The 14,703-nt window shown below is 36.1% G+C and overlaps 1 protein-coding gene across 1 annotated transcript in view; it reads right to left on the bottom strand.

The window, feature by feature from the left end:
* Positions 1-14,703, bottom strand: part of UBR1 (ubiquitin protein ligase E3 component n-recognin 1) — a 42,013-nt gene that overhangs the window by 5,437 nt on the left and 21,873 nt on the right. The window contains exons 28-41 of the mRNA XM_026033393.1: positions 13,720-13,907; positions 11,945-12,150; positions 10,188-10,281; positions 7,771-7,923; positions 7,286-7,383; positions 6,535-6,628; positions 5,212-5,360; positions 4,907-4,962; positions 4,473-4,569; positions 3,581-3,648; positions 2,811-2,961; positions 1,976-2,063; positions 1,195-1,328; positions 245-353 (exon numbers count right to left, since the gene is read on the bottom strand). Coding sequence (XP_025889178.1) covers positions 245-353; positions 1,195-1,328; positions 1,976-2,063; positions 2,811-2,961; positions 3,581-3,648; positions 4,473-4,569; positions 4,907-4,962; positions 5,212-5,360; positions 6,535-6,628; positions 7,286-7,383; positions 7,771-7,923; positions 10,188-10,281; positions 11,945-12,150; positions 13,720-13,907 — 1,685 coding nt within the window. The remainder of the gene's footprint in view (positions 1-244; positions 354-1,194; positions 1,329-1,975; positions 2,064-2,810; positions 2,962-3,580; positions 3,649-4,472; positions 4,570-4,906; positions 4,963-5,211; positions 5,361-6,534; positions 6,629-7,285; positions 7,384-7,770; positions 7,924-10,187; positions 10,282-11,944; positions 12,151-13,719; positions 13,908-14,703) is intronic.

The following is a 14,703-nucleotide window of genomic DNA, read 5'->3' as shown; positions in this document are numbered from 1 at the left end:
TAAATAACTTCTATAACAACTGATTCCAAGCAGGTCTGCTAGGCTTAGTTTCCTTAAACTAGTTGTTTAAGGTTTAAATTGCTAAGACACATAAAGTATTCAAAGATTCATTACGCACATAAAACTAGCACTTATACATCTAGCCTGAATTTCATTAGAGCTCAATCATTCAGTCATTAATTTGATCTGTAATTCCTATAGAGCTAACATAAAAATATGGGCTCAGTCTTTTCCTTGCACATACCTCTGTAGCAGTGGATTTACAGTGTCCCAGTATTCCTGGAAAAGCAGGAAAAGATTGGTGGGCAGAGAGAGGTAACTACAAAGTGCCTTGAATTGCCCTTCTTCAGAAACTGCAAAAGAAAAAGAAAACGAGCAACTGTAGAAGTGTTTCAGCACTGCTGAATAATTCACTCAAAACTGGAATTCTCTTGATCCCTTTTCCATTGGAAAAACACACATCTTAGGGCTTGAGTACAGCAGTTCAGCTGGTGCAACTGGAAACAACTATTGGCTTAATCGTAATTGCAACAATTTGCATTAGCTGACAAATTGCTTTAGGTTTAACAGATAAAATAGTATACTATTGAGTAATTTAAAAGTCATTCATAAATGCTTGTAAAATAGATTTTTTTTAAATTACATTTTACTGCAAAATTTGCAGCACATTCACTAGTGCAGCAGATTCTGTTCCCCCCCCTTATCACATTCTAAGTTTTCTAGAAGTCACATAGGCTGACGTTAAGCACAACAATATAGTCCAAAGCACAGGGATATTGACTTGTATATGCTAGTCAGATCCAAACTAGGCTCATACTAATAAATTTAAGACACTATATTTTGTCTCTCTTTTTATAGCAATCATGGTCCTTTTCTTCAAGTTGAAGAAATCAAGTTGATGATTCTGTGTTTTTTGGATATAGGGTAATGATTTTGTTTTTCCTAGGATCTTTCATAAGGAGCTTTAAGTTTTTTTTTTTTAATATATATATATATATATATATATATAGGCGTGTGTGCACATCCCAACCATTCCTACCTCTTCTTATACAAATTATTTCTTCCTTTCTTTCCAAAGTCTGTCTTTAATGTATTAACCAATGTTAAGTTATTGCGAACACTTAAACACTCCTTTCTTCACAAGAAACACTAAACAATTTCAAAATACAGATACTGACACATTCTCATATTTACCTTGTAGTAGCTCCTCAGGTGGAGACACTCCGAGCAAATAATGAAAAAATAAAGCAGCACAACGAAGGTAAGGCATGATGCCTTTTTTAACACAATCCCACACAAGCCAGCCTGGAATATCCTGGCTAAAGCAACTGTAATACACAGATAAGAAACATCTGCAGCAGTTCACAGCACAAATCCTTCTGGGACTTTTACATTTCGGCTAGCACTGGTTGAACAGCAACTGTGAGTAACATCGATGCATTCCAAACTTTGTGAAACACAACTATGAGCACCTAATTTCTAATCTTCCCTTTCCCTAAGGAAAGGGTATTAAGCTTACTTCAAGCACTTGCAGTAAGTCTTCACATTGCCTCAACAAAATTGTTACAATCTGTCGTTAACAATTCAGAATTGTAAATAAATAAATAGCCACCCATCTCCAGATGACTCAAAATAGCCCAATTTTGGCCATGCAATACATCACATTTACATAATTTTCTTTTGATTAGAGAAAGCAAATAAATTCTTCAGTTATTCTTCCAGTGTGTATGTGCTATAAGCTTTTATCCTGGATTTCTTATTATACTTAGGTTTTCTAAAAATTTTAGACACAGTTCCACTTCACATTTAGGTATATGCTTTTTAAACTACTTTTTTTAAACTCATGCATCAGAAAAAACCACTCATTTAAATGTCAGCTTTTAAACATTTCTTCTTCCTTTCTGCTCTTCAGGCCAATCCCAGTGGACTGTGGTAGTTCTAGGAAAGCCAAAGGTGTAGCTGAGCCCCTACTCACCCACTGGTGTACTGGCAAAGCTCCTTGCAGAACGACTGCGCCGCGCGGGCCTCCTCGCTGCTATCGTGGCACTGAGCAGCAGGGGATTCTGTGCACACAAAACACGAACCCCAGCGGGTAAAAGGACTCCATGTAAAGCACTTTTCTTTCAGCTGCATTACAAAAGTGTTTCCACTTTGCTTTGCTGCAATTATTTTTCTAAACTAACAAAAGAACCACTGTGATTATTGCTTCACTGCTCATCCTCACATAATACTACTGTCCTACATGGACAGCTAGGGAAACTCATTTCTTTTTTTCTCTTATTATTAATAAAGAGGAAAATAGTGGCTAGGAGTTAAGTTACTGTCAGATTTGATAGGCAGCAATATAAAATAAAGGGAAGAACAATTTTTTTCCATATCAGTTTAAGGAATTCCATGCTTCAGCTGTAGGTTCAAGGATAAATAAGGTACCTTTTCCAAATCTCTCCTAACTGACTGTGTGCAGCTCTGAGTGCTGCCACTGGGCAGTTCTTTGCTTCCTTGCTTCTGCAAGGAGTGAAGAGTGTAGAAGGCTACTGATATGGAATGACTGACTTGATCAAGTACTGATACATCTATAATTACTTTGTTTTCTTAGTCTAACAGAAGAAATGATACAATAAAAGGCTGTGAAAATGATGTAGTCCCGATTTATTTATTTATTAACCAGAAAACAGTTGCTTCTACCTAAAACTAAATGTCATTTATTATGAAGAAATTCCTACCTATCATTTTCTACTAAAAACATCCATCTACTGGGTTTACAAACTGGGTAAAATTGTCAGAGTAATCCTACTCAAATATATCCCTACCTGTTGCTGAGGAGAGAACAATTTGTGTTATGTGTGCCAGCGTAGTCAGATGGAAGAGGTAGAGCTGGTTATAAGCTGAACTAATTGCTGAAGGTTGCAAGTCTACAGCATCTTCCCAGTATAAAGATGGAAATGATAACACACCTCCCACCTACAGGGAAAGAGTAAACAACAAAGTACTAAAAATTCAGTGCCAGTTAGATGCATATTAATCATTCTAACTTACTTTTTCACTATACATTTAATTTCTCCAATCAATTTCACTTACCCTTCTCATTTCAATTTACAAAGTATTAATTATGTGCATTCCATTACATTCCTTAGACATTTTGTATTTCAATTTACTTGCCACTAAAATAGCCTATTTCCTAGAAAATTTTGCTGCATAGCATAGGATAACAGTCCACTGAATGAAAGCTAGAAGGGAAACCGAACTGCAACTAAAAAGGCAACTAGGACAAACCTGGCTTTGTTTACTTTAAAGGCAGAAGTAAATACTGATCTCTAAGAACAGAAAGTAGTGATCAAAAAGAGGAGAAAAGGAGATGACAAGAGTGAAAATGAAGAAATCTGAAGGTACAAAAGCCAAGGTAATACAAGGAGAATGAGGGAGCTGGGCAAACAGCAGAACTAAAAGTAAATGTATGAGTTCAGCCTCATCACCTGGTTCACGTAAGTGAACAGATACTTCCAGATTATCTACAGGAGAATCTACACAAGAAATGCATGCTATTAAAAAGGAGTACTAAAATTAAAACAAATCTGCTTACCAGAACGTGGAACATATCTACTTCTAAAAGGGAAGGAGTGTCTTCGACTTTAAAGTTTGGTAGAAGAACTACAAAATAAACATGAGACAGTACAACAAACAAAAATTAGTTATACTTTTTCTTCTCTCAGACTTAAGTGCAATGTCAGTTTGATGGCAGAGCCTCTGTCACTTCTGTTTCTTCATCCAAAGCATCTAACCACTCTGAACTGACTAAATATCTAGCTATTTAATTAACTGCTGGTTTGACAGTGCATCTATTTAGCTATTTGCATGTGCTCCAACAGCTTTCAATTTTAATTACTATATCTTTAAAATTTCTGAGATGAAGACCTTTGATGTATTTCTCTAGCTATAATATAAGCCACAACATGAGCGCCACAAATGTCATTAGGTGCTGCACGATGAGATGCTTTGCTGTCTAGCAGGATACTCACACCTGTGAATTCCATCTAACATAGAGTCAAAGAATGAGATTTTCAAAGGCCACCGTGCTCCACTAGCCAGTAAGAGGCAGACACGTGGACAAACATTAGTTTATCGTGACCAGGTGTCAAACCTCTTCTGAGACCTACATATCTTTAATTTGATTGCAAGATATTTTCGAAAAGATCAAAAAATGAATTCTCACAGTTAAGAAAAGGGAAGATTGCCCAGCCGTGGCTCTTAGTGTGGCTTAACCATCCACCTCTTCAGCACTCAGAATCTGAGCAACTCTCAAGACTGTCAGAAATAGATCTTCAGTCATGTGGAAGCATTCCTGATTTGAGTAAGTCTATGCCTTGGCAATAGGTGATAAAGTACTTATGTTGACCTAGCTTAGAATATACTCTAGGATGCAAGGGAACTGACCTTTATGCAATACGAAAGAAAATAAAGAAAAAATACAATACCTCCCAGAAGACGAACCAGATGTTTCTGAATCAGGACCTGGGGTGATGTTGTTCTCTGAGCAGCTGCAAACTGCACTAATGCTTTAAGGCCACTGTGCTAGAGAGCAAGAGAAGATGATTGGACAGAAGAAAGGGCAAGATATAACAGTGAAATAAAGTTGTCAATATATCCCCACCTCTCCTAAGAGCAGGATACACATAGATAAATGAATTAAAAAGAAAGTCCATGCATAAGCATACATTCACTTTCCTGAATGCTCTATGTTATCAATCTAAACTAAATATTTTCAAAGACTTTCCTAAGGATAAGATACTCTTAAAGTCAGCAGTTTCAACAGTGTCTGTGCACAAACATATACCCCCACACACATATTTATATATCAATGTAAAGTATATATACATATTTGAAGTATTGCATAGATGATTGCCCATACCTGTCTATTTTGTAGAGATCCAAATAGCGGCTTGGCCTCTGTTTCCAAGAGGTTTTCTTAAAATTAAACAAAGAACAATTAACTTGATGATCACATCTTGATTTTGTACATTACACTCAGAGTCGGCATTCCAAATATTAGTCATGTTTTTTATAAACATCTTTTTATAGGAGTAGATATAATAACATTATTACATACTGTATTTCACGTATATGATAGCATTATTCACTATGAGAATAGGTTTGATTATGGCTTATTTCAAAAATTAAGTTTTGAGTCATGAGTAAACCAAAATTATGTTTTACCTATGCACTGGATGGTAAAAGCACACGTGCTCCAAGTCATCATAGGAATCCGATAGTCATCTTCATTTGGAGCAACTTTTAGTCCAACTCTATAAATGGTGGTGGCAAAAAGAACTAGCATCTCCTTGATACTGCTCGAGTACTTTGCTCTGCAAATATAAACCAAGATAATTACACCTTGTGAATAATTAATAGTGCTTATTAATATTACGATATTGCTTACTCTTACTATATTACTATACTGGAGAAGGCAGATCATGAAAGTCACCAGGCTGGAACCCAATTGGGAGAATGAAGAAGTTTACTTCTGGGCTGTACATTGTATTTCAAATTCAAAAAACACCTACAGTTTAAATCCAAGTAAAATGTGGGGGGAAACTAGTGCTGTCAATAAGGAAGTGCATTTTTAAGTGCTGCAGGGAAAACATGTTCCCTCTCTCCCATCTCCTTAGACACAAAAATGCAAAGCAGGAAATTTCAAAAGTATTTCAAAAATAAACTTAAATAGCATTTAAGTTCCTTTAAGCTGGTATTAGGTTAGTTTATATATATGCACTTTTAATGGGAAAAGTGCCTAGTCAAAGACACACACAGCATTATTTAATGGCCTAGGGTTTTTGTTTGTTTGTTTCATTGGTTGGTTTTGTTTTTTAATCATACATTGGCAACTAGATAACAGAGATTAATGAAATTCACATCCATTCTCTGAATCTCTGTAGCCAAAGTTCTGTTTTTATGACAGGCTCATACTGAAACCCAGGAGCACTTAAGTGCAAACCATAGAATCTTTTTCCCGAGGATAAGTTATTATGACAGAACTTAATCCAACTTTTTGACATTTTCTTTTACAACAGCATCATGTATAAATACTGTGTGTATCTATGACAGTCAGAAGTAATAGTAGCAATAATAGATGAAGTACTTATAGCTAGACCTCGGATGAAGAAAATCGTCCACTTGAGGCCTATGTATGCATTTACTCCATCTTAATAACAGAGTTTCTGCTTATCTGAACAGGAAAAGTCAATACAGTCCCACAGCTCTGAGCAGTCTATGTTAAAAATGTATCTAAAAACACGTGAAAACTATCTCTGAATCTACAAATAGTCGGAAAACTTAGAATAGTCGGAAAACTTAGACAGATGGAAGTCAATGACTCATCCAAGAGCAAACGAAATGATCTGAAAAAAAGGACTGACAGATTAGAAGATTTTAGTCTCCCAGTTTTGCACCAAGAACAGAAGAAGTGCCATACTGGATTACAGCAAATTATTTCAAGGAAGAGTTAACATAATTTAAGAAAGCATTTCTGGTGACACTTACGAGGACTGAACTCCAAAACTAAGGATGGAATGGAATTCCAGAGCAGAGTTCCCCATTCCTTTGTTGATGAAAGCCGGAGCACTTTGTTTCTCTCCTTCCAGAGAAAGGAAACAGAAATACATTAACACAAAGAAGTTGCAGTACTTTGTACTTTTCACAGCAGTGTAATAGAAGAGAGACTTTAAGCTGATTTGTAAGTATTTGTAAAACAGCCCTCACCAGCTAGACTGTTTTATAATCATCCTCACCAAGTCACATTTTCTTCTATTGTCAGAAACACGAGAATTACAAGTAGTGCTTGGCTGGGGAGGAATATATGGCATAAACAGCAAAAAGCATTCCTGTGCCTTAAGTCTGCAACCAATACGATGATTTTCAGTAATGCTGCTTGGTTATGTTTTCTAAAATATTCATGTGTATTTCTTTTGGCTCTTTTAACCTGCTCCTTTATCACATAACACTCAACATAAAAGCCTCATTAACTCTGGCTGGTTAGTTGGCTGCTGTCTTCTCCCACTGCACATAACTGTCTCCAGCAGAAAAGTGGCCAGAGACCTGAAAATATGAGAGGGTGCCATGAAAGCAAGACATTAGCTAAGAAAAGGCCATGACTATCCCTGAAAAGTGGCACATTTTCCTGGCTGTCTTAATAGAATATAGACTACACCCTTTATTTGAAATTTTCTATTGATATTAGTTGAAAAACATATTAGAGATGACACAGAAAAGCTCCACAACAAAGAGGACAAACCTTTAGCGTTTTTCACACTGTAGCCAGATATTCTAGCTGTAACAATCTCCAGCCACCTAGCCAGGGACAGGATTTGAGCTACTGCCTCTGCGTCCTCACTGGGAACAGAAATGAAAAGCAGCTGTTAACAGTTAAAGCACCACCTTATGTTACAAACACAGGACAACATTTATGAAAACACTTATTAAAACTCAATATTGGCATAGTTTTGTAAGCTTTAGGCTTTGTGTGAAAAGTACAAATTGAAACATTACACTAAGAACTCAAAGCACTTTTTCTGTAATGCATTTCCAGACCATCTTTCAGAGTACATATGTCAAAGGAGAAAGAACTTTGGTGACCAAAATAAATGCATTTGTGTGAAGAGTCAACAAGGATATAAGCAGTCAAGCTACGAAAGTCAGCTCAAAATCCCCTTTAAACAAAAGCCGACTACCCTCTTCAAAGCCCCAATAGTTTAAGACTCAGCAATCCTGGTAGTTCACCTGTTTATTTTTTGAGCTTGTAATGGAACAATAGGGATAACAGTATTGCACAGAGACTTGCAGAGCGGACAAAGGTACTCTCCATTCTCCAAGTCAAATATCTGTTCAACGTGCAGACGCTGTCGGAAGTTCAGCTGCATGGCTTCAAAATACCTACAACATTGAAAAAGACATCGCCAGTAAGCAGAATGGCTCAAAACTGACATGAAAACAAGTCTTCAAGTAATTAAAAGCATTATCATCTGAAAGTACCTATCCAAACAGATCTCTTTCCCTCTATTTGATTTACCATTATTTCATGTGATGGAACATAAAAAACAATTAAAGTTTTGAGCACATACATGAACTCTTCATACTGTATGAAGTGGTACTTCATACATGGTAAAAATATATGAAGTACCACTTATGCAAAAAATGAGGGCAAGTTTTCCTTGTTTTTTATATCTTTTTCATGTATTTTATTAACATGTTGGCACTGAAACAACCCTAAGTTCTCCAGTATTCTCATGTATCCAATATCTCTCACATACAACTCATCGCAGTGAATTTGAACAGAATATAATATACATTTTTTATTTACTTTTAGGAAAACCTAGTGGTAATAGTTCACTCACTCAAGCTATTTTACACTCAAAAAGAACTTGAGTAACCATGATCTTTTCATAGGTTTCATCATAATTCTTCCCTCTCCCTGGAGGGGGTAGGTCTTCAGATTTCATTAATATCTCAGTGTCAGACACTATTAGAAACAAGAAGACCTAACAATTAAATCAGCTTGTCTGAAGAGAAGTAACTAAATTCTGTAATAGTTTTCAAACTCATTATGTAGAAACTTAATGACAGATTTGACAGTTCCCTGGCACAAGTAATAATTATCCATTATTTTGGTTTAAACTACAATATTTAAGTAGAAAAATAAAATACCATTTATCTGATAAGAGAAAGTGGGGAAATAAAAAGAAAACCTTATAATTACAGACTACTTCTGAAAGTATTCTAAGTAACCCAAAACATACAATTATTTTCCCAAATTCACTAAGCAAAACTATATTGTTGCAACTCCTTCTCCTCATACATGGTAACTACACAAATATTTCATTCATTCTGAACTTTTACTGTCTTAGGCAGTTCAGAGTTTTGCAGTATTTTTATGATGCAGGTACTCAGAAAAAAAATACGACAGGCATCATTTGGAGGAATATTAGTAAGTTAGAATGGCTGTTATGTAATAAATAAAAGACTATGCTCAAACCTTCTGTGTCATCCCGTATGAGAAGAGCCTGTTGTCCATTTTAATCCCATTTACCCACACAGCAAGCCATCTTTTCTTAAAAAGGGCAAGGGAACTGAGCTCCAGTGCTGCACTACTTAGATCTACGTAGATGTAGATGGATCTGCCAAGAGCAGATGTATTATACTCAAGGAACATATTTCCATTAGCATTAAGTGTGTGCACCTATTTATTTTGTATTGGTGTTTTACTGTAAGGATACACATATAGAAAGTAAATGACAACCACTGGAAGATTCATTAGGCTTTCTGGAGTGAAATGACACAAGCATAGATCATAAGCCTCAAGAGACTGTCTGTATTATTCAACAACACAGAGTTGCTTGTAATTGCATGACCCAACTCTCTATTTCCTAATAATAGAGTGAGATTAGCTTTCTATCATTATTTCACACCTATCTCATTTAGACTTGCCAGATCTAAGCAGAGTCAGAGGCAGACAGCATTGGCCTTGCTCCCTGTAATCCTACAAATACAGCTGAGGGGAACCAGGATGCCTATATTCTGCAAGATAAGTAACTGGGCTTAATATTTCAGGTGGTATTTTAGTTCAAAACACTTGGTCTAAACCCTAGGCTCTTCCAAACATCGAACATCTTTTAAAGTCTGTAAATGGTTATGAATAATTTGGTCTTGCTTGATTTCTTTTTACTATGAAAGCATTGATAGATTTAACTACTCATACTCTAGTTTAGCTGCCAGAATCTCATCTAAAGACTGAGATAAGTCTGCTTCCTCCTTTAAATACAAGACAGTGACAGACTTTCAGAGGCAAAAACTATTGTCATAGAATTGTGACCTGGAAGATTCCCAGTTGCTGGCATGGAATGGCTAATGCATGTGTCTGCTAACCATGATTTCTTATTATTCACCAATTTTGCTGTACTGTTTTTATCTGCATAAATTAGTGAACTCCTACCAGATTCCTCTTTGGATCATAAAAGGCATTGATGCTTTTTGATGACACTTTTTTGGCCAATCAAGACTTCTCTTACATTTTCCCTAGGGAGGTATCAAACAGTTTGACTTCCTAATTAAGTATCCATGTACTGCACTATGTTTTTGGTAGGTTTAGAGATAAACAAGCACAAACTGTGATAAGAAAACCTGCAAAGACACACGCTTACTTCTGCCAGCAGGCCGCATGCATCACGTGGCCGCAGCTTCCCGTGTGGGTTCCACATGGCAAGTCAGGATGCATGAAAAGAGGATCTACTGTATCTAGAAGGACACAACATAAAAAAAACATTATGGAAAGAACAATAATGTAGTTTTCAGTCAATATGAACAGAAAGGAAAAACAGTACACACAGAGCACAAGCCTTAAGTTCTGCCTCCACAGCGTGCACAGCTGAATTAAAATCCTGTTTGGGAAACTTTTTATAGATTAATACTCTAAAATAAGGGAACCTCAAGACTCACTCACATCACAGCAGGCTTAGCGTTTCCAGCAGTTACCAAGAAAAGGACAAAAAGGACAAAATCCAAAAGCAATGGTTAAAGCTCCGTGGTTGTACCAACAAAACTAAAGTTTCTAATGAGTTTGTTCGTGTTTTTTTAAAATGAAAGAAGATGAAACTGCTACGGCCAAGAAAGACTAGGCCTTTCTTCACCTAATCCCTAATCAAAAAAATGCTGCTATTAATTTATTGGTTAAAAACAAGTAATTGATCGAACAAGATTCTGTACAAGTCTGTCCTGGGTCTGGTACTACTCAGTATTTTTTTTTAGCTGATCCAGAAGAAATACAGAACATCATAAGTGATGTTCTGAAGTAGAGTCCTACTACGTAGTAGACTCCTAAAAATCTAAGTAGTAGAGTCATAAAAAGTACACCTCATTTTGCTTAACAATTTGATCATGAATAACCTGAAACAAGCTAATGTGAAGATCTGAAAATAAGCAGGACTATAAACTGCAAGTTATCCAAGACAGACTTTCTACATTACATAACCGAGCACCAGGCACTTCGCTGTATTTCAAGGTGGAAGGGGAAAGATGTGGAACAGTTGAAGACTGCTTAGACTGCACTGCATGCACAACTAGGATTGCTTTTTTTTCTGACAAATATCTGTTTGTTATTTTCAGCACTCTGAGATCTTACTTATCTTCCATGCATTTTTAATGATAACCTAGGATCATGCTAGTAACAATGGTGCAGAGATTGCTTTCAATATTGCTTAAAAGCACTTTTCTTCTCGATATTTTTAGGAAGATGGCAAAAAAAGGCATTGAATACTTCAGCTTTGCCTATTTTCCTATTTATTTTCTTTCATCCCCATCAAGTAATTGGCCAAATTCCTCCTATCTGTTACTTTCAAAAAATTCTGGTTGGTCTTTATTTCTTGCCATTCCAACTGTGCATATCTTTTTTTTACATTTGTGCTTGAATGATGTCATGAGATCCTTGCTTACTACTTAAAAGTATTTTTGTTATCACTTTCTGGAAATAAAAGTAATAATCTCCTGAAGCAACCATATTTGCCTCTGATCATATTCATTTATTTCCTTCATACTGGAAATGCTTGCTATTGGACTTGAATACAGAGAAGCAGTTCAGAGACTCCTTCCAAAGTGACTGTTTCTAACCAAGTCTAGGTTTTTCAATTGTTTGGTTTTTTTTGTGGGGCAGAATGAAATCTTCACGTGTGTGTGTGTCTTTTTTTTTTTTTTTTAAAAGACGTTTAAGTCATGGATTCTAGATCAGTTTCAAAACTTCCTTTTTATTATGTAAGTGTAAGCCATATAGCAACCTGACTGAATGCAAATTCTACTTAGTTTCAAAGGATCTAGGTTCTAGGTACAGAGCAGTTTGCAACCTAGAAGAAGGAAAAAACAAACAAATGAACAAAACAAAACAAAACAAAACCCCCAAAAAACGTACCTCCTGAGAGCTCCAGAATTCTGCTCCTGTTTTGAGTTAAGGCAGTTGATTTCTGGACACAGGCAGATAAAACCATGGCAGCGCTTTCCAGCTTTACTTCCTGCTCCTCCTGACAAAGAATACATGTCAGAACTTCTTTCTCAGCAACTGATGGACCTCGTTTGGGACCCAAAGCAATCTTGGAGTGATCTATTGCCAAAGACATGCTGTAAGAACATAAGTAACAAGTATAAAATAATCAGCTGGCTTTTTCCAGGCATTTTTCCTAGCATCTGAAAACCTAATTTACTGCTAACATTTCTCTTTTTATAGCAAAGTGCGTGCATTAACAAAACAGAATGATGAAAAAATGCCTCAGTTCTCACTAAGTGCAGTTAAAAGTAGAAAGTGGAAAGCATTTAATGTAGCATAACACAGTGAAATGGATACAGTAGGATACTGAGAAAAATGTATTCAATTTAAATTCGATTAGACATGTTTTAATCAAAGAAATATTAGTTTTTCTTTCTTTTTCTTTTTTTTCCTTGGAGAAAGTATACTAAAAATGAATGCCACTACTTTATTCAATGCTCTGTGAAATTATAAACTTCCATGCAGTGTTAAATGAGATATAATGCAAGGTATTAATAATTTGTTCCATAGAATTCAATGATGATTTAGACAGTATAACATTTTGAAGATCAAAGCTCACAGAAGTGATCATAACTTTATTTCCTTTAGCAGATATCTCTACTTTCCCGATCAGTTCTGCGCATCCCCAATTAAACTAACTTGTAATTAGTTTTCAGCATACCACGCTGCTCAAGCACTTCCAGAATGGGAGCAACTCATACCAGCAAAATCATGGTTTCACTAGGGCAGCTAGACATAGCTTTCCTTGCACTATCCTCCCAAAGGATAAAGAGCCATTCCAGTGCACACGAAGCTTTGCTTCAACAGCTCGAGCACCCTGAAGGAGATGTCACGCCGTTGGGCTAACAGAGGTGTGGGGCATAAAATGGGGAGATTACTGCAAGTGGCTGCTGGCAGCACTCACAGGTAGCAATTATCCATCACTTCTGAACAACAACAACGTTCTTTCGGTGTTTATTCAGTGTATATTTCAAATATTCACCTAGTAATGCAGTCTTTCCTCTAGATCTGGCTCATTAAAATAAAATATATAAAAATCTAAGAGGAAGAATCTAAGAACAAAAAGCACTAATCAAATAAATTTAGAGCATGCACTAGAAAGACAGCATACATTAGATTTGTGACAAACATTAAAATCGTGATAACCAGTCGTTAATATACACTAATATTAGGATGTATATTATGAGTAAGTTGTTTCTTAAGAAATCTTCTTAAGATTAAGAAAGTTGTTTCTCCAATAAAAGCAGCCAACCTGTGAAATACCAAGTGCCCTCAGTACAAAGTTACATGCGAAAAGCCAATGACAAAACATAACACCCACAAGAGCTACAAGAAGTAGGTCTTCTTCACTACTGCCTAACTTGAATTTTAGATTTTCTCCAAATCAGATACTTGGAAGTTTTCATATACAGTAGACAATTACCTCCAATTTTCAAATGAAAATAATTTTTAATACAGTTTCTCTTACGCTATTCCATTAATTTTTGTGATATTAAATGTTAAATGAATTCTGTATTAGACAAAGTCTTAAATACTGGCACGATTTTGCTGACTGTTTTTTGCAAATGCTCTCAATTTTTATGGAGTGGAACTACTTTAATCGTCTCTTCCCATCAGACCTCGGGATGTGTCCTTTTTCTTACCTTTCTTCCTCCATGATAGCATCCTCTTTCCCCTGAGTCTCCAGGGTGTTTTCATACAGGAGCTTGTGGGTTTCAATGAAATTCCTCTGCAGAGCAGACATCTGGGCCATTATCTTCTGACGATGCAACCTGGCTGCTTCTGCTTTTCTCTTCCGTTCAGCTTTCTCTTTGTCTTGAGTGCTCTGTGCCTTGCATAAAAATAGAACAGAGGAAAAAGGAGAGAAGGCAATAGAAAACATTAAAAAAAAAAAGGTAGAATTCTTCCAAGTTCAAGTATTCTAATCACTAACATGAAATTCCTTAACTCACCTGGCAGCACTTGAATACTAAATTTGTCATGTGAAAAAAAAATATTAAAATCTTGAGCGTTAACTAGGACCAAAACAGAACATTGAAGAGATTTTGACTAGTTTGCAAGAGGACACCTAGCACACACCCTTGCTCAAACACAGAATCAATAAATACCTGATCTATTTTAGCTTGAAGTTCATCTCCTCTGTTCTTAAAAGGAGACTTCAGTGAACTTTCTTTTTCTCATCAAAAGTGAAACTTGTCTCCCTTCCAAAAACTTAAGAAAATTTTAGCCTGAACAGTCTATGAATAGGAAACACATCACTGACAGCATTTTACATAGCTAAGGAAATTCTTCCCCATCTTTCTTTATTATAGACCAGAAAATTTTCCTTCTTCCAATATTTTCTCAACTACCATGTTTTCAAAAAATATAAACACAGTTGATACTTTGATAACATAGAATTCAAAAACACAGGTAAACAATTAAAATACATGAAATCTCTTCTTTGAACTGCTGTGGTAGGCTGCTGTGGAGCTTTGTATGCCATGGCTGGCTAAGAGCTGCTGAGAATCAAGGCGCTGCCAAGGAGAACATGTCAGTGCCAGCTTATTTGTATAACCCTTAGATAGGGAGCTAAGTGGATTCTTCTTTCCTGTTCAATAGCCAAATTTAAAAATTATGTAGGGCTA

Source organism: Nothoprocta perdicaria, unplaced genomic scaffold (assembly GCF_003342845.1).
Source record: "Nothoprocta perdicaria isolate Ctin4 unplaced genomic scaffold, notPer1 scaffold_129, whole genome shotgun sequence".
Lineage (NCBI taxonomy): Eukaryota > Metazoa > Chordata > Aves > Tinamiformes > Tinamidae > Nothoprocta > Nothoprocta perdicaria.
Note: the sequence above shows the minus strand (reverse complement) of the source record. Positions and strands in the feature narration are given on the sequence as shown.